General features: G+C 37.8%; 5 protein-coding genes across 5 annotated transcripts in view; 3 read left to right on the forward strand and 2 right to left on the reverse strand.

Moving 5' to 3' along the window:
* The first annotated feature begins 626 nt into the window (after positions 1 to 626).
* Positions 627 to 7,004, forward strand: LOC125231732 (translocon-associated protein subunit alpha). The gene is given in 7 exon segments (XM_048137292.1): positions 627 to 809; positions 2,173 to 2,275; positions 2,277 to 2,359; positions 3,899 to 4,053; positions 5,155 to 5,277; positions 5,921 to 6,161; positions 6,614 to 7,004. Coding segments are annotated over 7 exon segments (837 nt in total). The 5' UTR covers positions 627 to 748; the 3' UTR covers positions 6,685 to 7,004.
* A 667-nt stretch (positions 7,005 to 7,671) lies between these two features.
* Positions 7,672 to 8,585, forward strand: LOC125231876 (40S ribosomal protein S28). Its single transcript, XM_048137467.1, has 2 exons — positions 7,672 to 7,944; positions 8,468 to 8,585. The coding sequence occupies exon 1, from the start codon at positions 7,744 to 7,746 to the stop codon at positions 7,939 to 7,941; it is 198 nt and encodes a 65-aa protein (XP_047993424.1). The 5' UTR covers positions 7,672 to 7,743; the 3' UTR covers positions 7,942 to 7,944; positions 8,468 to 8,585.
* Positions 8,586 to 13,129: 4,544 nt separating this feature from the next.
* LOC125231817 (bladder cancer-associated protein) lies at positions 13,130 to 13,897 on the reverse strand. Its single transcript, XM_048137396.1, has one exon. The coding sequence runs from the start codon at positions 13,711 to 13,713 to the stop codon at positions 13,474 to 13,476; it is 240 nt and encodes a 79-aa protein (XP_047993353.1). The 5' UTR covers positions 13,714 to 13,897; the 3' UTR covers positions 13,130 to 13,473.
* An 892-nt stretch (positions 13,898 to 14,789) lies between these two features.
* On the reverse strand, positions 14,790 to 16,576 carry LOC125232133. The gene is made up of 3 exons (XM_048137757.1): positions 16,381 to 16,576; positions 16,041 to 16,274; positions 14,790 to 15,483 (listed from the first exon to the last, which is right to left on the reverse strand). Exons 2-3 carry the CDS (start codon positions 16,270 to 16,272, stop codon positions 14,855 to 14,857), a joined length of 861 nt encoding a protein of 286 aa, XP_047993714.1. The 5' UTR covers positions 16,273 to 16,274; positions 16,381 to 16,576; the 3' UTR covers positions 14,790 to 14,854.
* Positions 16,577 to 21,299: 4,723 nt separating this feature from the next.
* Positions 21,300 to 26,496, forward strand: part of LOC125231879 (sodium-dependent neutral amino acid transporter B(0)AT3) — a 55,978-nt gene continuing 50,781 nt past the window's right edge. The window contains exon 1 of the mRNA XM_048137472.1: positions 21,300 to 22,096. Within this exon, the coding sequence (XP_047993429.1) occupies positions 21,413 to 22,096 (684 nt within the window). The 5' untranslated portion in view covers positions 21,300 to 21,412. The remainder of the gene's footprint in view (positions 22,097 to 26,496) is intronic.

Genomic DNA, 26,496 nt, shown 5'->3' on the forward strand with positions numbered 1-26,496 from the left:
ACTGTAGTGTGGGCGATGGGCTGGCAACCTGTCAGACCTGTCTCTGCATTCTCTGCAATATTACGATTTGGTTTCCTTTCAATCCTTTTTGCAAAGAGAGATGGAGCAGTTTCCTGTGCTCTGCCTACCCCTGAAGAAAGAGTGAGTTTTTCACAAGTACAAAAGGGTCACTGACGTCACTGTCAACGGATATTGAACTCTATTGCGCAGCATGAAGGACATCAAACTTTATGGGCCGCGACGTCGCGGCCGCCGGATGTATGAAAGGAGCGCGGAGTGAGCGTCCGGAGTTTGTATGTATGTGTTGATTACATGATTTTGGATTTTTAACATCATCTGTTCCATGATTGCCAAATAATTATTAATGCCGTTCCCTCCTTGTTATAATGACTATACAAACACAGGCTAATTTAAGAACTGGATTTTTTATTATTTATATGGATATTTAAATTATTTATTTTTTACACATATTACTTAAAAACTTACAATCCTTAACAAACACCAAATAAAATTGCATTTAAAACGTTTTATGGCAAAAAAACCGGTAAACTAAATCGTAAAACTGGATTACACTTTGGTCACCACTAGTGACAAAACATTCCACGTCAATCGAGTTGGAAAGAAAATTGGCATTTTGCCTCGAATGTCTTGCGGTGTTCGGCTGGTAGAAGTGAATGGCCCGTGATCTTTAGTGTCGGTCGCTTTCATATTTCTCAATTTATAACAATAGAAGATCTGTAAAATCAAGATGAAACTGTTGTATCTAACGTTGTTGGTGCTTCCCGCCGCCCTCCTGTGCTTCCAGAGCGGTAAGTTTCTTTTTTATTGAGTTCCAAAATCCCGTATGGACGTGGCAACGTATATTACGATTTATGAGTGAAAGTTTTCTCATATTATAATCAGTTCACTTGTATTTTCAAGGATTTGCTACCGTAAAGTCATTTAAATACTACTTTAAGTTAATTATTTACAGATTTTCAAACACTTGATTAGTAGGGTAAGCGTACAGATTTGCCCTATATAGTGAAGTTCTAGGTCACTGCAAGGTATTTAAAGTGACGTCAATATTATGTGCAGTTTTAATTAATATTAATTTGTCATTTTACTGTGATAATTTAGTACTTGTCCCATAAAAAGGGGAAATCAATGAGATGTCTTATCAGACATGCATGCACTGATAATCGCTTTGTAAATTGATATTTTGAGCTAATTTTAAAGTAAAACAGAAATAGTATTATTTACAACAGAAATAGTATTGTATATATCTGTAGGTTGAACTGTAAAAGGTTTATTTGATGCCATATTGTTGACAGGCTAATTATTGAAATACACCTGCTCAGACTTTGGGATGTCTTATGTGTTTCTTGTTTCATTTAAATACAAGTAAAATAATAATAAAAAATACATTTTTTGACTCACATAATGAAAATGATTAGGTTAATGGTGAAGGTGAAGTACTGTGTGGGTTGGAGTAGATTATCAAACAAGAATGAAACACATTTATAGATTAAACAACAGTATTTTACACTTTTCTTAAAAAACAAAGTTCAAGGCAATATGTTCAATTTTTTATCTTACCTGCCCTATCTGATTACTGGTGTTTGAGAAAAAAAAGAGCCACAAGTTTAACAGGTTCTATACAACCACAGATGTCATATATACCATAGATCAAGCAAACGTATCTACTTAGCGTGTCAAATGAACTGAGTGAAATCCACTGAGTTGTCCGTCTTTAATCGCAGCTTGCAGCTTTCGGGCGTCAATTTTTGTAAGTTGAAGTCAATCAAAACATAAAAAATGCCTCGTTACGTGATATTCAATTGCAACAACACAAAAATTATGAACAATCAAGAGCCTGAGACATTTAAAATTACAGGCAAGAAACAACTTCAGTACAAAATTTGACACGCTCGGCCCCTATACAAATAGATGAACTTGTTTCTTCTATCTAAATAAAGTTCTGTGTATACAACACAACACAATGTGCCTATGGTCATCATCTACCTGTGTGTAGTTAGATTTATCTCCTGTTACTTCTTAAATCAATTGTACACTGGATTTACTTCTAGTTCTTTTTAGCCAGCATCTGTTGTACCACACTCCTTTTCCACTGAACATCCCCACTGTGTACACTGTATTTATCTCTTCATTAACTTCTTTATCATGTTTCAGCAAACATCTTTGCTCGCGCCGAGGAAGATGAGCTGGATGACGTTGTGGAGCTGGACGGGGACGACAACCAAGTAGTGGGGGACGATGTCAGTGACGATGATGACTTCAGTGGTGAAGTCCTCGCAAGACGTGGATACGACCATCCTGTTTACCAAACCTGTGCCCAACTCTGGAGACTCTGCTTTTGGTGAGAATGTTTAAATAATCTTTGCCAGTTTCTTTTACCATTTAGAACTGATTTTATAAAGTAGTTTCACATAAGCACTTTCAAAATACCCATTGTTCTGATAGTCGAAAATTCTATCTGGTGTGTACACTATATTCTATGAATTTAATGCCAACTTTGAGCCACTTCTTTTGAACAGTTTATATGTAACCAAGCAACATAGATCCTAATATTGGAACTTTGAAAAGTGCATAATAAACACAAGTGCAGTGATATACACACATCAGCTCTAAGAGCTCAAAGAGCTGCTAGTGTATCAAATAATAATAAAAAATGTAGATAAACAGTAGTATTAGTGAAGTGTTTCAGTCATTGTCTTCATGGCCTGCTTTGCTTGCTTGAATAATCAATGCAGTGCGCAACCGCACTGGCTGGGTTGCTTTAATTATATAATGATGCATTAATGATGATGACCTGCATTAGGAACTATCCTCAAGTATCCTGGCTATTAGTTTATTCCATGTTTGCTATTTTCATTAATGCTAAATTTAATAATAATTAAATACCCCTTTAACTAAGATATTAAAATGTGATAATGATATTGATATTGTGTAAACAATATTCATCAGAATTGTCTTATTTCTAGGGATGTACCGACTAGTCGCCGACTAGTCGGGAAAGCCGACTATCCGGCCACATTTGTAGTCGGCGACTAGTCGGCAAAAAGGGCCGATTAGTCGGCACTTCATTAGTGATAGAAAAACAGTACAAAATTAAATTACCAGCTGAAAATTATGGTTGTATTATGTAGCTATTAGTAATTCCTTTTTCTTGTCAAAACAACAAATATCTGTTATCAACACAGAAATAAATTTCCTACCTAGGATTATCGACTTCATAGGCAAGATCACTACCCACTAAGCCAAGCCGGTTGTTAAAAATGGAAAATGTATATAAATATTGTCATGAACCTTTGAACATCTGTAAAAAATCATGAAAAGCGCGAACGAAGGACCAAAAATGACATTCAAAATGTGAATTTATCGAAAATTATGTTCTGGCCGACTAATCGGCCACCCAAGCGCCGACTAGTCGGTAGTCGGCCTAGTCGGCCAAATCAATAGTCGGTACATCCCCACTTATTTCCCATCACCCTGGCTATCCAATCCAAGTGAATTGTTCAAGTCAAGTCCAACCAACATGGTAACGTAACACAACTTTATTTGCCAAAATGTATTTAACATATTAACATTTTGGAAAAACCCCCTTCCGCAACATAATAGATCGATTTTCATGAAACCTGGCTAAGAATACTCCTGACTAACTTAGCTTTCAGACAAAAAAAATCTAAATCTAAATCAGTTCATCCATTCGGGAGCTATGATGCCACAGACAGACACACACACACAGACAGACAGACAAACAGACAGACAGACAGACAGACTTATAACACCCCTTCGTTTTTGCGTTGGGGGTGAAAAATTGAAATTTTGTATGCAATTTACGAGATTAGATTTTGAAATTCAAAATGTATGAAAATACTTATTTGCTTGCCCACAGACCTGCAAGCTGGCTTCCCCGTGGAATTCCTGGTCGGCTTCATCAACAAGGGCTCGGAGGACTATGTGGTGGAGACCATGGAGGCCTCCTTCCGCTACCCCATGGACTACACTTACTACATCCAGAACTTCACCGCTCTGCCTTACCACCGAGAGGTAAACCATGTTTCATTAGCCGGGTCCACACTGGCCGCCCGCCTCGCGAACTATTTTGAACAGCTGACCGAGGGCCGCCATCTTGCTGAGCAAAGCTCGGACGAGACATTTTACGAAACCGGATGTTGCCGCCGCGTCAGTACGCGCCGCGCTGCGCGGCGCTGCCAAGGTCGTGTGCGGTGCGTGCGAGAGAGCCAAATACCGATCGCGGGAGATTAACTACTGAGTGAGTCATCCGTATAGGCGTATACTGTGTCAATAGTCACTTTTTAAAGCTAGAGTACCATCATGTAACCACAATAAGTTTTTACTTTATCCTGATACCTAGTTTTATAAATTAAAACAATATTAAAACAAAAAACTACAACTGGGCAGGGAACACTACCAGAATGAGGAACAACAGATGGACAAAAATTTCCAAGTCAAAATTCATACTGGAACCATGCAAAAACTTGATTAGCAAGACGTCTGCAATCGATGAGGCTTAGAATAAATTTAAAAGTGGAAAATGTCTGCCCTGAAATGCGAGGATGGGTGAAAAATGACATCATTGCCGTTTAAAAGTTTAACACTAGGTAAATGTTGCTACGGGTCCCATTGACAGAGTGGAATATTTCGCTACAGACAGGCAAAAGAGGCCGGAAAGTCTCACTGCTAGATATTTTCCACTTTTAAATTTATTCTATCGGCATCGATTAGATTTCGCTAATCAGAAGTTAAAATTTAGCATGGTTAGCCTCGTAACTGGTGAATTTCAAATGACTTGAACCATTACGAACATAACACAGGTAGAATATACATACGGGTCCCATTGACCTTAGTAGTGGAAAAAATGAAACTAGTTCGTTGAAAAGAAAGCGCTTTAGTATCGATCCAAAAAATAATAATCAATACCTAGTTTTATGTCTATCATGGTTTGCACTTTCTGAAGATAAAACCTATTTCTGTAGCTGTTACTGATAATATTTCTGTAGCTGTACTTGATTATTTTGCACTTTTACACAGTGCAACTTGCGAAAACCGAATAATTGTAACCATGTATATTTTGTACATTTATATGCCAATTAATAATTTAAATAATTGTAATGTTTTTATATTCAGGTGAAGCCTCAGCAAGAAGCCACTTTCGCGTACTCTTTCATCCCCAACGAGGCTTTCGCCGGTCGGCCATTCGGACTCAACGTACAGCTCAACTACAGAGATGCCAGCGGAAACTATTATCAGGTTTGTTTTTGCTTTATGACGGCGTTATTAATTAATTTAATTATGTTGTTTCCTTGAGTGCCTGTCATAGTTCTTTATCGCATATTGTTCCATATTTGGCCGCTGTAAATACTACTCTACTGACAGCTATTATTGTTCGAATTTGAATAAATAATCTATATGTCATATGCGGTATTAGGTTAAGTTCCTTGTATATGATAGGACGTACGTAATATGTTTAAATAATTGTGGGGAAACTGTAAATAATATAGCCCTAAAATTTAGTTTACCCCTCGTGTTGAAAGTCAGATAAAACTTTTGGTAAAAAATGGTGTTTACATTAATCGGTAATTAAATGTGAGTGTGTTTAGTAGAACGTCCCACTTTGTCGGTTACCATTAAGGCGAGATTTACTCGTATTTTTATTTGAATAAACTGAATAAACGGCTTTATAGCGATCGACAAAGTGCGACGTTTTCCCGTACACACTCACAAATGTCGATCGATAGATAGATAAACATTTTTGTCCATGCCTTTTTTGGCTTTTTGCGTTTCGGATTTACTACTCGTATTCTAATGCAAGTTAGAAATCTTTCTATGCAAAATCGAAAGTTATCGCTTTTTCACGAACGAATGGCATTTTCACACTACCTTTTACCGACAGGAGGCCGTATACAACCAGACGGTGAACGTCGTGGAGGTGTCGGAGGGGCTGGACGGGGAGACGTTCTTCCTGTACGTGTTCCTGGGCGCGGCGCTGGTGCTGGCGCTGGTGGCGGGGCAGCAGGCGCTGGCGTCGCTGGCGCGGAGACGCGCGCCCCGCGCCGCGCCGCGCGCGCGCGAGACCGGCACCGACAACGACGTGGACTACGACTGGCTGCCCAAGGAGGTCGTCAACCAGCTCAGTGAGTCGCGCCCGATATTATGTCGATCGGAAACTACCGCTTGGCGAAAAAGCGTACCGATGGAACTATTTTTTTTCTCACGAGTGCCACACGTAGACGGTGGCGCCTTCGTTATTGTCTACTCTTTTTTGCCAAGCCGTAAGCGAATCGAGACCGTCCGGCCGAATGTATGAACGATCTCGATTTAACTACGCACCGCTGGAGTCTACTCCGTGGCCTTACGAAATCATAAGTTGTCATATTTAGATTATTTAGCTCGGCCTAGTCTGTACCTTAATAACATAGTTTGGAGTGCTGTACTGCGTGCATGTGTGTGTGTTTGGATTAGTTGAATAGGGATGAAACGACAAAGGATGGTAGGGGTGAAATTCGATAAAGTCAAGAAACGATTCGCGTAAAGTGAGCACTGGACGTGTCGATATATAATCTAATCACTATCATGCTTGTTACAGAGAAATCCCCCAAGACGCCCAAACAGTCACCGCGCCTGAGGAAAGCGAAGAGATCCGCCGGTGACGACTAAACCTAGTGTTGTGCCGGATCACAACTCGAGCGAGAAGCCGCCTGCCCGAGGGCCGCCTCTAAAGGCCGACAGTGCCTTTACAACCTTTTGAGACACTTTTATGAGCGTTTTTTTACACGCCCGATTTAAAGCACAATAATAACTGGCAACCCTGTTTTAATCGATAGTCGGCAGGCGCTTCTCGCTCGAGTCGATACAGACTGTGTGGTTTTAGTTAAGTGTGTTGTGAGTAAATTATGGAACAAATAATGTGTGAGGATTGTAACAACGCGCGATTATGAAGACGAAGAAGACATTATTTAATAAAATGTTAAATTTTTTACCATGGTTTTTATTAATTTGTTATAAAAAAGCCCTACTTATTTTGCTGGATCTGCTGTAATTTTATTGAATGTGTGTAAAAACCGATGTCTGTTTCTAAATTAGCCGTTGGTAATCTAAGGTCCATTGCAAATTCATTGAACGGACATTGTTTTAATGCCTTGAACAGTCCCTATACATAAACAATTATTTTCATCGATATACATACGACCTAATTGGTACGTTTATAAAGATCCATAGTGACCTTATTAGTATATCCTAAGGGACATGTAGTTTGTCGTGACCCAGATATGAAACACTGATCGGTGAAAGTGTTATTATTAAATTGGTCCTTCCGTTCACTCAGACGTCTCCGACAAAGAGTAAAGTTGTGAGCGTACTTCTGGGAAGGAAAGAGTAATGTTTTATGATTCTCTGATTGAAGGTATCGCCGGTATCGGTGTGGTAAACTTTAAAAAAAAACTAATGAATATTATATTACTCATATTCCTTACCGCTAGGCAACCACGGGTTTAAAAAATAATTTCTCTACATTGCAATAGAAAGAAACCGTTAACATGATACAACACTATCGAGTACACATCGCTATCGATATCCATTTTTGCACTAGCAACACTGAATCGATAATCGACCAAAAAAATTACATATGGCAACAATTCGGCTGTCAAATTCTTTTTCGTACACGCCACCGAGCGCGCACGTGTAATTTCCCGAGTTTTGCTCGATAATCTAAGTAAAATGGACAAGCCCAACGTTCTCGCCCGCGTCGTCAAGGTGCTGGGTCGCACCGGGTCCCAGGGCCAGTGTACCCAAGTCAAGGTCGAGTTCATCGGAGAGACCAGCCGTCAGATCATCCGGAACGTGAAGGGCCCGGTCCGCGATGGCGACATCCTCACGCTGCTCGAGTCTGAGCGTGAAGCCAGGAGGCTGAGATAAACGGTAATCACCTTACTTTGTTCATTTTAGATATATTTCAGCGTTTTCGGTTGTGATGATGAGCCGAATTTGATATTGATTTTTGAGGTTATTCGTTTCTGTTGAAGAATCAATCGATGTTGCTATTTCTTAATTGTGACCTGATCTATTGTCCTGAACCATTCCTGAACTAATGATATGTGATTTCTTTATGGCTAAGATGGAGCTAAAGAGCTCTCTGTTTTTACCAAAGACATGAAAAACGTATACTGATGCTATTTATTCATTTATATCAAAACAACATTTTCTATTTGATTACAAGGTAGAGTCTACTTCTATCAAGCTAACTCCTGCAATGTTTGCTATGATAAAGTTATCATTAATGTCAAACCTCCCCCGTTCCACACATTTTCAATGATCCGTTTAAGTCTGAGCATAATATTAGTGTCTAAAGATTTTTATTGTCAGTAACTTACCTTACTTTAATAATAAAGACAATGTTACTTTACTTACTTTGTGTATGCTACCTTTGTTTTTGTTGTTCCAGGTCTTGCGCCGCTTCTAGGTTAAGTTCCATATAACCAATGTTTACACTATGTTACTCTATAATATGAAACCGTCAAAGATGAACATCTCAAGAGCTCGTAATACATACTTTAACATTTCATGATTGTTTTATTTCTATTTGTAAATTTCCAATCATGCAATTTCCCCAACTTCTAGTTATCACCAATTTTGATGGAAATGACAACATATTTTGCCGAGAATGGTAAGTCTGTTTTCACATTATCCGATCCAATATCGGATGTCGGAAGGATTACAATGGAAGAAAATCCAAGATGGTGCCCATAATGTACGCGATATCGGGCCGACATCCGATATCAGATCGGATAATGTGAAAATGCACTAATGGTGATAAACATATGGCTATGATCTGGTAATGAGTTTGCTACTTTTAAATTAGTAAGTGTTAGGAGGTTTTAAGCAGTTTAGTAGTAAATCTGTAGCTGTAGTCCATAAATGCCATGATTGCCCACAGGTTTCAGCGTAACTCAAGTGCGGTAAAGATAACCTTATTCCGAGCATTTTGTACCTCATTTTACACTTGTAGCCTGTGGGTGAACTACACACAGAAACAGTACAGCGCCCTGCGTGTACAATATAAAAATGCCTTTAGGGTGCTGATGGGGCTGCCTCGCCACTGCAGCGCATCGTTAATGTTCGCGGAGGCACGCGTGGACAGCTTTTCTGCCACCATGCGCAAACGCGCCGCGTCGCTGATCAGAAGGGTGAGGGCCAACACCAACAGCATCCTGGCAATGTTTGCAAGCAGGTTGGATGGGGCGTGTCTGAATCACTGCAGTGCGCTCCATATGAAGTAATACTAACACCTAGATTTAAGATAATTATGTACCTACTCACTAACCTTGACGTTTAATTTTATTTGTGCAATGTAAATTTTATTGTTATTTATTGTTGTTAATTTTATTGTGATTATTTGTGATATTTTATGTGTGTACCTAAATTGTATGATCCCAGTTGGTCGAAATAAAGTCATTTAATTTAATTTATAAAACTCGTGAGCTGTGTCAAGCTGATGTGAAGTACATGCTTACTTATACACACACCTATCTTATACCTATAAACTTATTTCCTAAAGCACAAAGGGTGTTAGAGCAGATATGCGTAAGTGAAAAAAAATTGGCAAATGGAGGGCATTTTTGGCTTTATTGGTTAAAATTTAACTTTCCTATTCTCTAGTACAGTGTTTTTCAAACTTTATGGCGCCATGGCCCATTATGACCTCTCAAATTTTTTCGCGACCCCCGTAACTCGTTTCTAATATTAACTATAACTTAGTGCTGAAAGATGTAATAAAAGTTGTAAATTCGATCAAAAAAAGGTAAAGATTTGCAAACTCGTCTATTGCGAATAGTATGCGTAGATATGGGTGTACTTTATCACTTATCACTCAGAGGTGAGATGGCTTTCGAGAGGAAGGGTTTTGATACGCGTTATAGAGCTTAAATCAGAATTATTAATGTTTTTACAATATTGTTGCTGATTATGTTACGATATTGAAAGTAGCATATCTTGCCGGTATCTTTGACCACTTATATGTTATGATCGCAAGTCTGCAAAGAAAGGGACGAAAACATAATTACAGAAAAAGATAAAGAACGGATTTCTAGCAAAAATTGAGTTTTGGACAACATTTTTACACAGCATGCAGTTTGCGTATGCAGTTTGATTATTTCCCTTGCATGGCTAAAATCATTCAAGAAATATCATCAGATACGGTGGAGGGCTTGCAAAGTTTAAAAAACCAACTCCAAAGTTATTTCTCAACTGAAACATTGACTGGTGATGGAAAGTTGGATTTTGAATATTTTTTTTTAATATTAAGTCCGTTGACCTGGCCCATCTCAACGCCTCGGCGAAAGAAGCAACATTTCATTTTCGGTGAAGGAAAACATCGTGAGGAAACCGGACTAATTCCAATAAGGTCTAGTTACCCTTCGGGTTGGAAGGTCAGATGGCAGTCGCTTTCGTAAAACAAGTGCCTATACCAAATCTTGGGATTAGTTGTCAAAGCGGACCCCAGGCTCCCATGAACCGTGGCAAATGCCGGGATAACGCAAGGATGATGAAAAGTTGTTTTAAGATTAACCTTAAGGTTGACAAGGTTCTCTTCTTCTTCCTCCTACCCTTATCCCACGTTATGTGGGCACAGTCACTAATAACAACACGTCTTCCTCTTCCATTCTCCTCTATCTTTCGTCATCTCAACACTCACATCTTTCTTCCTCATATCCTCTTTCACACAATCCATCCAGCGTTGTTTGGGTTTACCCCTCCCTCTCCATCCATCAACCTTCATCTCCAACATTCTTTTGCCTATATGACATTCATCCCTCATTACATGACCGAACCACGCCAACCTGCCACTCCTCATCTTTTCCGTTATAGGCGCAACTTTCAAACTTCCCCTAATACACTCATTCCTGATCCGATCCATTCTGGTCACTCCACACATCCATCTCAACATTCTCATTTCCGCTACGTGCACTCTCCTTTCATCCTCCACCTTTGTCGCCCAGCATTCAGATCCATACAATACAACAGGCCTCACAATCGTCTTGTAGATTTTCCCCTTAAGTTTAAGGGGCATCCGTCGATCGCATGTTGTCCCTGAGACCTGTCGCCATTTCATCCATCCCGCATTTATTCTATTTTTCACGTCACGGTCGATGCTTCCGTCATTTTGGAATAATGACCCAAGGTACCGGAAGTCGTAGCAGACTGGTCGGAGGTTGACAAGGTTCTATAGACTATAATAATTCACAGGTGCAACCAATGAGACATTCAAAACTAGTGGGCAGTGGCATGTCAGAATGTGTATTTGAATATTAGAAAGCTTTACTGAGAAATTCTCATAAAGTATGTACATTTGGATTGATATGAGTATTGATAAAAATTGGTAGGTTGGTACAGTACAATATGATGCTGAGCAAGATCTACCCAATTTCCCATAATGTCCTAAGTTTGTACGAACATGCCTTCTTTGCAGCAGAATATGGTAGCTTCAAACTTGCCGGCAGATGTATAATGGTTAACAAGCAGACAGGTAGTCTGATTGTAAACAATCACTGCCACCCATGGACACCCAGGCCATTTTTTTCAAAGTTGTTGACACCATTTTTTTTGGAACATGGGTATTTTTTACACGATTCATCCTGATAGGAGAACAAAAATGTCCCAAGATTTCCATACATTTTTCAAACCTTCCATTCCGTTACCGCCATATAAAATGTATGAAAAAATGGCAATTGAATGGGAAAAAAACCTTGGGACACTTCCCTCCTATTAGGATTGCAAGATCTTGCGATTCTGAGTAGAAAACATAAAAATTTCCAAATAAATTAAATTGGGGAGACAGGACAACTTTGAAAAAAAAATGGCCCTGAAACACCAGAAGGGTTGCAGGTGCGTTACTGGCCTTTAAGATGGGTGTACACTCTTTTCTTGTATAATAAATAGCAATAGACTGTAGTTGAGGAGTGTCTTTTCAAAAGGGCTTATTTCCATTTTTTCTTTTTTTTTTAACTATGAATGCAGTTTTTCTTAGTACAGAAAATTACGCGTTGTTTTGAGATAAAAGTTCAAAAAGTCTCGCCTTGATCTTTAAAAAAAAGATTAACATCAAAGTTTAGAACACATTTTGAAAAATGTGTAATGATTATTTATGTGGATAAACCAATGTATGTATTACAACAACAATCATATCAACTAACGTTAATACAAAATCCAAAAATAAAATAAAACTATTTTAAAATAATAACATTTACGTTACAAGGCCACAACAAAAGGGCTTAATTCCCAAAAGTTCGCATCAAAAGTGCTTAATTCTCAAAAACATATGGTAATTAAATATTTATTTAGGTACACATGTTACGTTTGATGTAATCATAGCATTAACGTCAACTTACAATATTACAATTTAGCAAATATTAATTTCAAAATAAATACCGTGGAATTATGTTTTTCTCGATTTCCCAAAAAAAGTTCAAAGTGGAAATAAGCTCTTTTGAAAAGACACTCCTCAGTTAGGGTCCATCAGAGAAATTAATTATTTATGTCTACTATTTTTGCTAAGTGCAGATAAAGATCTTAATTAGATTCTTTTTCAGTTACTATTTAGTGTTAGATTCTGTGCACTGATATTTATGTGTTAGTGTGCTTCATTGTGATAATGATAACCAAGCATGTATACTCATCTTATGCCTACAACTGGTACCTCTCTTGATAATGATACTTATCAAGTGAAGATAATAATGTTAATTATGTTACTAATTACCTGTTGTTTTGCAACTTTTATAATAGCATTATATTTATAGGCTTTGGTTCTATGGATTGAATTTATTGTCAATAGTCACATCTGAACATTCACTTTTAAGCAACCAAGGTCGCAACAAACAGTGTGTATCTTACTGCAAAAACTACTTGCATAATAGCCATTTTAGCAAACTTCATTAACAATAAACTAATGGGTATTGATAGCCCAAGTTGTTGATTATTTACTTTTACTGTTACTTTGTAATCTGCAAAATAACAGTAACAATAAATCAAGAAGATTGCTCCGTCATTGATAGATTGTTTGTCCGACCAGTGGAAGTTTACGAAGTACTGGAATTATTAAAAAAATACAATTAGTCCCAAGTTATATTTTGAAGTAATCAATATCTACTATAAGTAATCAATATAACTAACAATAACTGTACATTAATATAATCATATCAATAATAACCAACTCAACCATCGAGATACATAAGTACAGATCTGCATGTCTCATACAGCTGGACACTGCGGTTAGCAATAACAAGTCACAAAAAAATCAAATACTAAAAATACATTTTATATACAAAAAATGTACAAAAACAGACATTCACATTTTCAAGGCATAATCGAGGCCTTTGGAGCGTCGCGATGTTCCCGCCATTTCGCGAGAGGAACACTTGATTATTTTAACACTTTGGTAAGTTTGGAAGCGCGTTAGGTGTCGTATTTTTCCGCTTCGCACTGTGTCGCCCAAAACACGCAGTTTCCGATGCCGCTATAACAGATGAGTATGACTGCCGCTAGGAACACGACGCTGCACACGGTGCAGGGTTTGCGCTCCAGGAAGAAGCCGATGAGGTACAGTACCATGAACATGACGTGCGTGTTCACGAGCGCCGGGTTCACGGGCTTCGGAATCAGCAGCACGGGAATCAGCCATTGCAAACAGTACATTTCGTCGGCACGCGCACTAACGTCTGAGAACGACTTTGGTCACTGACAATGTTGCACTTGACATGTTGGAAACTTGTTTATCTTCATTATCTTGCTGGATATTTATTTGATTTGATAGCAAAGCAGGAACATGAGCCTCGAGTCTTGATGAAAATTGCGAATTAGGCTTTGACATTTGCTAGTGTTGCTATATATGTAAAGTTTGTTTTCGTTTTTAATTATTTGTATTCAGGCAACACTGAGATTACAACCTCCTGTGATAACAGCGGTCTGTTTAAAATTAACACATAATTTAGGTATTTTCAATAGATGAATGATAAAAATAGTCAAAGTTATTACTTACAAATAGTGTCGTCAGTAGATCTTAGCAACATACTATACATATACCAAGTAAGGATTTGTGCCTTAGTTACTGATTTGGCAGTGAGCCAGGAAGTCTCTGTGGGTCACAGGGCCACCCGGCACTGCAGCTTGGGTTAATCGTTTGAAACCATTTTTCAGGGTCACGACTTACATTTTAATTAAAACAAAGCAGGCAGGGTATTACGGAAATTTTTGATGGTAAATTTTGGTAAGATTGGAATTATACCTACAATAAAATAAGTAAAATTATTATCTTGTTCTAAATATCAGAGCAATTTATGTGTGCAATGAACAATATTGTTTTAAAACTACATTGAATTAATGAAATAATGTCAAATTGTATAAATAGTATAAATACTAGTCTAGAAACTTCTAGAATAAATTCTAAATGTCAAAAAAAAAGTAAAAAAAAATGCTAATTAGTACTTGTATTATTTTTGCATGTCATTTAAAATTATTGTTTATCATATTTTTTTTTGTCTTGACGCAGGTATGTGTTGTCTACCTACCTACTTAACAATTACGGTGACAATAACCTAGTTAAGTAAATGCATTTTTTTATTTTTTTTAATCACAATGTTCTCATGGAAGTGATGTATATCTTAAATGGGAATAAATGTCTTTAAACCCAATCCTAAGTAAAATAACAGTAGGTACTTAATAGACATTTTTATATTTTAAACATGTTATTAGAAACATCTAGTTTGAGAAAAAAAAAAAAAAAACAATTAAGCTAACCTAAGCATAAAAAGCAAAACTACTTATGTCATTGTCATGATTATTTGGGTGACTTTTGAGGAGTTTTAGGCTTACGAATAGTTTGCAACCTGCCTTGCAAGTACTTTACAACTTTCTGTTTATCTGCAGGCCATCCCTTTTCGCGACCAATCGTTAAAACGCATGTAACTAATTGTTCTCTCGCATAAAGATACAATCCGGGTCTTACATGAACACAATTTCCATTATTTCCCTTTCGACCCGTCCATGAGCATACTTTTAGCGCGTTGCTGGTGAAAACTTCTTCTAGCAAATGTCGAGCTAGTTCATTGCAATCACTCGAAGATCTCTTCCACTTGTCTAATGCATTGCAATCTACATAAACTTTTATTTTTGCGGTGGGTCGGAGGGGAACAAGACCCTCTCTATATTCACGATGTTTCAAAGTCCACGTGGGATCATTTTCATCAAAGTCGGGGGGTAAGTTTAAGTGTGACAGGTCGGCCTGTGCCGTCTCGTAGAAGGACTCTTCTTCTTCCGGAGTTTCGTGGGCATCCTGTTGTTCTTCCAGCTGTTCCACACGGAGTTGCAGTTTGGCGAACTGTTCGTAAATGTTGTTTAGCTCTTCTTCTACGGTAGATGGAGCATCTTGTTTCGTTTTTATGATACGCATCGCACATTCGTAGGAATCTGTAATTAATACATTAAAAGTGTTTTATAATTATCCCAGCCCTGCCCAGTAGCCTTGTCCATCTTTAATATAACTTTATACCAATTTATTTTTTAGGTATGCTTAACTGGTTGAGGGTTGCTTTGAGGGATCCCTATGTTTCTTGATTGTTTTACATGGCGTCTTCCTTTATTTATCTCAAAATTATGACGACGGTTCCGTTAATGATCCGCTGTACCCTACATTCTGATATATACATACCTACTTCACATACTCGATAGCTCTATCAAGTATTTGAACTGCTATAGGTAGGTACCGGTTATAGTACATTATGTTATGATACCTAAGTATAAATGTAATTTAGGAAAACTCAATGTAATTAATTACCTAAACGTATTTAATTATATCAGTATCGAAGCTATAATAATAATAATGTGTTTTGTGTTCGCTTCCTACAAACCGCCAAGGTCACCAGAAGCCAGATTATCTGTATAGTATGGAATAGTAGGTATACATATATTAGTAGTCCCGCCACGTCCTGCATACAATGCTAATATTAAATACAAGTGCTACCAACCTGTACCATGTCTCCTGAAAGCTTTATACAATTTCCAATGTTCAGAATATTTCTCCTTATTTTTAACCATGTCCTTTAACACTTTCATATTTGAGTCAGGATATGCAATAATCACTTGTTTGCTGTCTGTGTCTCGCCATCGTATCCAAGAGTCGGGGACACAAACGTATTTCTCGATGTTTGAATACGGCAGCTCTTTGAATTCCACGATATGGTAGATATAGGATTCCATGTCTGAAATTTCGGTAGATAAATTATTGGGTGAATTGATCTAAGTATTTGTAAATAACTGTATGCTTTAATAACTTATTACGTAAATAAAATAAATTAAGCTACTTACCACAAATTACAGATGGATTTTTTGAGATTTCCCAAATTTTATACTTTTCAATTCTGTAATTACCTATTTATTTAAAGATGAATTAGGACGATTTTATTACTAATTATATTAGAACAAATATAACAAATATTATGGTAACATACACACTATAATAACTTCAATACGAATGTACCTAGATATTATTTGTTTATTTATATTCCCAGACAGACACAAGTGTTGCAGACTTTAAGCAGACACTGGCCAGATGACAAGTATGGCATGCAGTTAGAATGAGACAGCAATACTGCCTCTCATACAGTCTGATAACTTGTCCTGTTGTTTGTTCACGTAGGTCACGCGAGCATGAGCGAGTGTTTTGAAACTAGTAAAACTTGACCTTTAGTGCGCTTTCACATTATCCGACCCGATATCGGATGTTGTACCGTTATACATTAAAGATGCCATCTTTGATTTTTGTCTTTGAAATCCTTCCGACATCCGATATCGGATCGGATAATGTGAAAACGGTCTTAGGTAACTAAGTATTTGTAAGAATAAATGTGGTAAATGCGTTTTCATCACATTATCCGATCCGATATCGGATATCGGACCGATATATCATACATTACATTCGTCATCTTGGATTTTTTCCATTGAAATTCTTCCGACATCCGATATCGGATCGGATAATGTGAAAACCGACTAAGTATAGGTACTTATTTTTAAACAATTGTACAAGTTAATGCAATGTGGTTAGTTCGCGCTGTTCTGTGTTCCTGTTCTATGGCCACCTCCTGTCTCCATCATCAGATCAGCTCGTTGGTCGTATAGTATAGTTACCGTACTTACATTAGACACATTCTTCATTAGTAGGTACTATTTTATTCACCAGCACACGGCACTTGATAGGAATAGTTCCCCCATTATCAAATCGTTCGCCCATTAGTCATCAACTGTCGGGATTGTTCGGGTCCTGAGAGTGAGACGCTTGTGGGGAAAGAGAGAACAAATCAGAGGCAGGCATGTCGGGATCGGCGTAGACGACGCTTTTGGAGAAAACATATTTTATAATACTTAGTTATGAGAGTTAAGCATAAAGTTAAGCATAAACCACAGTGCTCACCTTCTCAACAATCATGTTAATTTAAGGTTCCAGCAGGGTTAGCACATGATTGCCGCGGGAGTATGTCGCCGCGAGATAGACTACCCGTACTTATGTCATTAATACAGTTAGAAGAAGACGTGTGATCTATCTCGCGGCGACATACTCCCGCGGCAATCATGTGCTAGGCCTACAGATTAGTGTTCAGAGCAATATTGGATTTTCGCACCTGTCTCTTCATACCTACTGAAACTTTTCCCATAATTATATACCTACATCTATATTTATATGTATACAATAAAGATTTAGTTTACGTATGTAAAAAAAAAGCATAGGAATATTAAAACTTTTTATGTATATTCACTACTATTGTGTACTATAACATTAAGGAAGACTGCATAAATATCTGACACACTCGCATGACTCTAGAAATACATAATTATATCTCCATACGTTTTTATGGAGAATCGATCCACTTAACTCCTCAGCAGGGTTAGCACATGATTGCCGCCAGAGTATGTCGCCGCGAGATAGACTACCCGTCCTTATGTAATAATTAATACAGTTAGAAGAGACGTGTCATTTATCTCAGGGCGACATACTCTCGCGGCAATCAGTGCTAGGCCTACTGAACAAGAAAGTGAAGTCATTTATTAGGTACATCCTGCTCTCTGATTTATATGAATTTTGAGCGTTGCGAGATTTTCAACTGAAGGTGCTAGTGCTGACGCCACCGTAAATACAAATAGTCGGGTGATTATGAATTACCATTAATGACTTTCGTCTCTGAGTTTGGCTCTTGTTGTCGGTGGCGTAATTCCTAAGCTTTCCTGGGCCTGTCTTTTCATTTGCTCGATGGATGATGCATTCCTTTTCATTTATATATTTTCAATGGCTTTCGGAAGAATCTTAAATTTTCAGGTTTTAGATAGGTAATTACAAGGTTTGGCCTAAGTATAGTCCACACGCTAACCCAATGTGGATTGGAGAATTTATACGTAATTCAAAAGTGTGATTCACTATCCGTTGCAGTCTCTATCATTACAGCTGATATTTTCAATATAAAAGGGCATGTTTACATGATATGAGCCTTTCCTTTGGGCAACTACGATATATCTGGTACCGACTGTACACCGTGTGCCTCCTCAAATCGTTATTTATACATGTACAGTTTGAGGATTACCTTGTTTTCTCCGATATAAATCAATCAGCTTCACTGGACCCGTATTGTAGGAAGCATCCATACCATGTCCCTCCAACACTTTCTCACAGTAGCTTCGAAGTTTAAATTAAATATTAATAAATCGGACTCTGTACATCACGTACAACAACAATTACACAACACAAACGTACCTGAATTAGTCCTACCTAAAATTACTCTGACAGACCTCAACCGTGTGTTACGGTCCATGATGAAAAAAACACGACCTTGGACTTTTACGACATATCTCTGGACATACTCGAGTGTGTTTGGCCAATCGTTGCAGGGTTGCTAGTACATCTTATAAACACCATGTTCACTTGTGGAGTATACCCTGACGTGTTGAAATGCACTCGTGTATGTCCAGTATATAAAGGTAAAGGGGAAAAATGTTCAGTCGACAACTACAGGCCCATCACCATTGTACCTAATATATCTAAAATTATAGAACAAATTATATCTAATACTTTAATGCATCATCTCGAGACAAATAACCTACTGACGGACAGACAATACGCGTATAGAAAAAGTAGATCTACAACAACAGCGGCATATCAAATATACGATTGCATTTCAACCGCTTTAGATGCAAAGGAGAAGGTAGCAGGGGTATTCTGCGATCTATCGAAAGCGTTCGATGTAATAAGTCATGAACTGATTCTGGAAAAGATAGGGCATTACGGAATAAAAAATAAAGTTCATGATTTATTTTCATCGTTCCTTGAAAATAGAAGGCAGACGGTAGAGGTCAAAATGGAGATATCAGGCTCCATTGAAAACATTAGATCCAAGGCAGGCGTACTCAAATTAGGTATCCCACAAGGATCTGCGCTCGGAAACACCCTGTTTTTGATATTTATAAATGACCTCCCTACCTCTGTTACCGAAGGTATGACAGTGTTGTTTGCTGATGATACCACCGTGGTAGTAACTGCTCACACGTATACACAACTCGAGCAAAATATCTCAAACGCTTACCACCAACTACACGAGTGGTTCTCGTCAAACGGCCTTGTCTTAAACACTACAAAGTCGAACATAATGCTGTTCTCAGCTGGAAACACCACACACATTCCACTGGTACAGAGTCCGATACCACGCTGCGAGTCATGCAGGTTCCTCGGATTCACAATTGACGCCAAGCTGAAGTGGAAAGACCACGTAGACAATTTGTGTGGAAGTTTGGGCAGCGCTTTATTTGCTCTGCGCAAACTGAAACCAATTGTCTCAAATGACGCTCTAAAACAAATATACTACGCGTACTTCTTTTCACTGATGCAATACGGCATAATTTTGTATGGAAACTCAACAGATTCAGACCGAGTATTTTTGATGCAAAAACGGGCTGTACGGATATTGGCTGGTGTGAATCCGAGGCACTCGTGCAGAGAGCTCTTCAAAAAATTCAATATGATGACCTATTACTCGCTTTACGTGTACGAAATTATAATGTTTACGCGAAAACATATTCATAAATTCAAACGGTCAAATATGCTTGGCGGAATAACCCGTCAAACGGGGCGATTACTGCCCGTGCCGCGCCGACTAGCGCTTCTCGACAAGAACCCGCGAGTAATAGGTCCATCACTTTATGAACGCCTACCCGCCAGTATCAGAAATGTAACCTCCGACGACATATTTAGTCACCAATTAAAAGAACTTTTACTATCGACACCACTGTACTCAGTTAAAGAGTACACTGAAATGTACAAATATTAATGGACATTGATAAAATTGCTTTTTTTTTTTTTATATTATTATTATTATCTTTGATTTTTGACATTGTTTTTAGCACTTATGACGTTTGACATTATATTCACTAGGAAGCCCTAGTACTATATACAAACATTTGTTTTTTGGACATTACTAATGTAATTTTATTTTTATTTTATTGCTTTATTATGACATATTATTATTGGTTTACTTTTTAATTTGATGATTATTATTGTTTGTATCAATTATTTTCTTATTATTATGTTGTGACGATCTTTTTGTGAATTGGTGCTATTTTTAAGTTAAAATAACATGTAATTTTCATCAAGAAATAAATATAATCTAATCTAATCTAATCTAATCTATTTTTTAAGCTTTATTCTTTTAGATCACATGTAAAGAAATACAGCCTTTATTTTAACAGAGATAGGGGCTTTATTGCAAATAAAGGTAAGACTCGTAACTTGATTTATGTCTTTCTGATTTATAGTATAATAGAAGCTAATTATATTTTAAAATTAACTTTATCGACCAAATTAGTACGAGTAAAGGCATGTAGGTATTTATGAGATTAGGTATTTGTTAAAAAGTATAATTAACAATAAAATAATTAGTTTGTTAAACAAGGTTTAGGTTATCCTTTTCAGGACAAAAATTCCCATTCTTTGCCTTTTGTGTACAGCAGCTGCTAGGCTTTCTGCGCATGCCCGAACAAAATGGCTCCCTCACCCCGCGACTTTCCCGCCAGTGCCGTCCGTGATACGGCGGGAGCGATTCGCCCCGCACCTTATAAAAAAAAAGTGATTAAGCATCGATCAAACCACAGTGCTCAAATAAAAAAAAAACAAAATGTATCAAAAATCTGTAAAGATGTCGAAACGGCTAATAAAAACAACGATGATTGTTACGTGTTATTTACTGGTCATCATTATGTGCCATGACGGCGATAATGAATAAAATAGTTTAGCTTAGGTTTAAAACGATGACAATAAAATAATCGACAATAATTCTACAATAATTAAAGTGTTAGTATAAAAATGGCGAATCCGGCTCATCTGATGAGGCGGCAGAGCTCGCGAGACCTGTACGCGCAGAGGTCCATAGACCGCATGGAGATGAAGGAGCTCCGCGGGCGGCTGGTGACCATGGAGAACGGGCTGACCGCTCACAACAGGCCCATCATGTACGGGGCGACGAACGAGGCGTTCGAGGACACGAGTCCTAACAGACGGTCGTCCGAGACTCCTACGAGTAAAGCTAGTTCGGTCGAGCGCGGCGTGAAGCCCGAAGGCGGCGAGGGCGAGAGAGAGTCCTGGGATAGCAAGCTGACGTTTCTGCTAGCGACAGTCGGATACGCTGTGGGCTTAGGGAACGTGTGGCGCTTCCCTTACCTAGCTCAGAAGAACGGAGGTGGGGCGTTCTTGATTCCTTACTTCGTGATGCTTGCGATCGAGGGCATACCAATCTTCTACTTGGAGCTGGCTATAGGACAGCGGCTGAGGAAGGGCGCGATCGGCGTGTGGCACCAGGTGTCGCCGTACCTGGGCGGGATCGGGATCAGCTCGGCGGTGGTGTCCTTCAACGTGGCGCTGTACTACAACTCGATCATCGCGTGGTGCCTGTTCTACTTCGCGCAGAGCTTCCAGGCGGAGCTGCCGTGGTCGGAGTGCCCCAAGAAGTTCCTGCCCAACGGCTCCTACATCACGGAGCCCGAGTGTGCTGTGAGTACTATAATACTTTAATGAACATTACGAGTACTCATTAGTCCATTTCTTTGGTGAGTTGTCATCATCTTTCTAGCGACAATTTGGCCATACTTATATCCTAACCTATCGTTTAGTATCAAAAGTCAAAAACATTTATTACAAAACATGTTACATAATTTGGTACAATGAAACCTAAAAAGGGCGCAGCAATCTTAAAAGTAATTTAAATATTACAATAGTTTCAGTAAAATCTGAATTATGATAGAGAGAGAGAGAGTATATCGTCGTGTTTACGTAACTTAAATAACGATATTACTGGAGCCACGCGGGAGAGTTTGAAAATCGCCACATCTTTGAAAACGAGTTAGAAAGCAGCGAGGCTATGTAAGTACAATTAATGACTTCTTACTGAGCTTACTTACTGTGTCATCTATTTGTCGCAAAAAATGATAAAATCTAAGCAAGAATCGTACTCCCCGAGCTGAAAAATTTGCGGCTTAGATATTTTTCAAACCGACTGGATTTCTTTACCTAAGTAACCGCCAGTAAGAAGCCCATTTGGCCCATTTGTAAAGAGAAATCTGCTAGAAAATATAAACGCTTATCTTAAGTCCTAAAGCCGTTTCAGGGATCCGGTGATCTCGACGATTACGGACACAGCTGGCTATTAAAGAAAGAGATTTCACTAGAAAATTACGCTTTTTGCTGACTTGTACTAGTTGTGATAATACTCCCCCGTGTCGTGATGGGTTAAGATTACACCAAACCTTTCCTCCCATGGGTGTCGTCGAAAGTGTACTGTGGGATGGATTCCATTGTGGTACCACTGCAATATCACGATTTTCTTTTCTTTTAACTTCTTAATAGCTAAGAGTGGCAGTGCTCTGTCTACCTCTATTTACTATCTATCTTGGTACTCGTATGTATTTATTTGTTTAGACCAAAAACAAAATCACGGAAAATGTATGTAATTTTTGGTTCTTGTAGCTATTAACCGTTTAGGGATTGCTATTCAATTTCTCCATACAAAAATGTTATCGATATCTAGTAATCACTTAAGTAACGTCTTAAAAACTCATGTTCGCTACATTATTCCGTCAGTTCCGAACCATTGAATGGTCGTTTTAACTCTTAATTAATTTTCAAGTAATTAATAAAAGGCTCTAAATTCCCGTTTAAAATGATTCGATCTCACAGTCCGATATACCTAATACGTGTAGGCATTTCAATAGCAGATATATTCAACGAAATTTAATATTCCGGGCGAGAGTCCGCCCTCGCGCTTGAGCGGGCCGCCCTAACTCAATTCCATAATATTGTTACCATGATTCGCCTTGATGTATACCAGTTGTTTTAGCTTTAGACCGTTTTCACATTATCCGATCCGATATCGGATGTCGGAAGGATTTCAATAGAAAAAATCCAAGATGGCGCCTGTAATGTATGGGATATCGGTCCGACATCCGATATCGGATCGGATAATGTGAAAACGCACTTAAAAGGGGATGAAAAATCATTGGGAATTTTTTGGAATAACTCGTTTCAGTAGCTTGTTAACCTCGAAAGATCCTTAGGCAATTTTTTCTGATTTAGATTTTTTTAGAGTTCAAAACTTGTACTTGTGTATGTACTATTGTACATACGTCGAGAATTACGAGATTATAAGGAGTATGTTGATGATCAGGTAGAGAGCTGCTAAATTGCATGGAGACATTATGAATGAACTCATTGATTGCGATGCACTTTTGCAGCTCACGTGAATTAGAGTACTTATTGCTCATTACATCTTTTTCCTAACGTATCCCGGTATTTTGCCACGAATCATGAAAGTCGTATACACACTGTACTGCGCGCACTGGCTTCTGAGAAAAAAAAATTGCTGAATAGGTAGGTACAAAAAAAAACAAAAGGCGCGCTATATGCTCATCTTTTTTCTCAGCGGCCAGTGCGCGCACTGGCTGCAAATATGTAGGCTTATGTTTAAGGAACTTTTAGTCTTATTTTATTAGTAGAACATTTTAGAAGGTAACCGTGTCATCACATCATATTACTTTCCCTAAAAGGCTGAATTAATGTGGTATACATATAATAAAGAAGATTCAATGCAAATTATATTTCAACCCTCTTTCCAAAACAGCATACGTTTCATCGTGCCTACCCCCAACATATCCGTTTAAGATTTATCCCACAAAACGCCCGAGGAAGACTTACTCACGACTTCAAAGAATTTCTGAGGTTGTAAAATAATCTAACCATTTGCAAAAGTCACACAATATAATGTGTATTTGAGACTGGAGAATACAAAATGTGCGTTTTGATTTTGAAATTAAGTTTTATTAACTTTTTAAATAATTAAAGTAAATTTTAAATAATACAAAAGCGGCCGCGGTACATGTTGTTTCCCAAATCACGACAAACAAATTATTTTGTATTTTTTGCAACAACCACTTAATAATTTGTTAGCAGAATCCAATAGCATGATGTTATTTATTTGAGAACAAAGCCTGGCAATACAATGATAATTTATCGACGCCGGTAGCGCGGCGCGTTAATTGATGACAGTAATTATTATATTATCGGTGTTTTATCGCGTTCCCTTTCATTCAACGACAAACAAGGCATAGACTATAGACTGTAAGGCGTTTACTACACAGTCGGATAAGAGGATTGAGATAAATGTGACCTTGCTAGGCTTGATAGTTTCCTATCGTGTACTTTATTCGAACCATTTCAAACATTAGTTTTGTTATTCCTCTACGTTGAAATTTATAAGCTTTTTGATCGACAGTTTTAATAACATCTTGCGAACTATGTGAGGTGTGTAATAAGGAATTTTGTGCTGTATTCTAATGTTTCTAGGGCTACCAAAAAATTAGGCTTGTTACATTCATTTTTAGTTTTGTTTAAAATTTAGGACCTTGAGAGTAAAATACACCATAAACAGAAACACAAAAACAATCGAGTTGAATTTCCAAAAAAAGTGTAGACTAATAGTTAGTGTCGGTCAAGTAGACTCGTCCAGATTACCTCTATATTCTTTGCCACAACATAATATCTAGCTTGAAAAATATGTTAATACATTACATTTGTGCTAAAATATCTTATAAGTAAGTAAACCATAATTCTATATAGTGGTGCTATATATTCTAATTATTTAACCATAAGAGGTACCATTTCATGCCAAAACTAGCCATCTGAAGCACCTCTCATGGACATAAGAGTTTATTCTAGACATAGTTATTTTAATCAATTCCTTCAATTTATAAATATTTTCTTTTATATTCACTAAATTCCAAATTAACAATTTAAAGCACTTGAAGCGAATTTCCCATATCTAAATTAATATCATCCGGAAACAATGTGCCTGTTTTTTTTTAAATATTGAAACAGAAAAGACCGATTGCTCTTTATAAATGTTTGTAAACAATGTATTTTTTGACACGCTTTTATAAGGCGACCTGTATGTTTTAATAATTAGAATATATCTAGCTTCGAATCAAGAACCAATTGAAAATCAGTTAGTTTTAATTTTCAATCGGATCTTGATTCGAAGTAGGGAGAGTAGTTGGAACTTATCCTACCGACTGCGCCACGTCAAGGCCGACTGCACCCTTGGTGTGTAGTTGGGTCCAAGTTGTAGTTGGCTTGGAATTCCTCTGTTTCGGCCCTTAACCCTTAAATGCATAGTGATGTATATATACATCATGCATTTTTGACTCTATTGACAGCATGTCAAAATTCAAATTTGAATGAATCTTTGTCAAGGTCATGCATTTAAGGGTTAATGTTCTTGGGAGGCGATAATCAAACACAAGTGACTGATCAAGATTCAATTCCATTAAGTGACACTCCAAAAATATTTTTTATAAATGATACTCCTACTCACATTTAGAAATAATTCTAACAGTGCTTATAAGAAAACGAATTGATACAATTCATACGATACCTACCAAATCATCAGTCTATAAGTGACATATTTGTTTAATGAAATGTCATTTTGGAAACTGATCATCTGTATCGTATCGCTATATTATATGATATAGAAACATCGCTCGAATACGGCTGTCAGTTCGGTGAACAATGCGGATTCCGGATGGAACAAAATTATCGGTGTATCATGCGTCATGCTAGGCGGTGTATCATGTTGCCATGTTTCCGGGACCATATAAGATTGATGTACTCTCACCCTTTTAAAAGACAAATAAAGAATGGATGTCGCATTCAAATTTACATATATTTTCATAGGACGTTGATTGTATCACTTTCATAGTTTGTTATTGCAAAGTTTGGTCCGACATTCGCTTCAGGCTAGCTTAGGAAGATACTGTAATAAGGAAGAGGCATTTAAATCAAGCTCGGGTGGGAGCGAATTGTCTGGAAATAATGAATGAGTCCGGGGAGTTACGCGAATTAAA

The sequence above is a fragment of the Leguminivora glycinivorella genome, chromosome 12 (assembly GCF_023078275.1).
Source record: "Leguminivora glycinivorella isolate SPB_JAAS2020 chromosome 12, LegGlyc_1.1, whole genome shotgun sequence".
Lineage (NCBI taxonomy): Eukaryota > Metazoa > Arthropoda > Insecta > Lepidoptera > Tortricidae > Leguminivora > Leguminivora glycinivorella.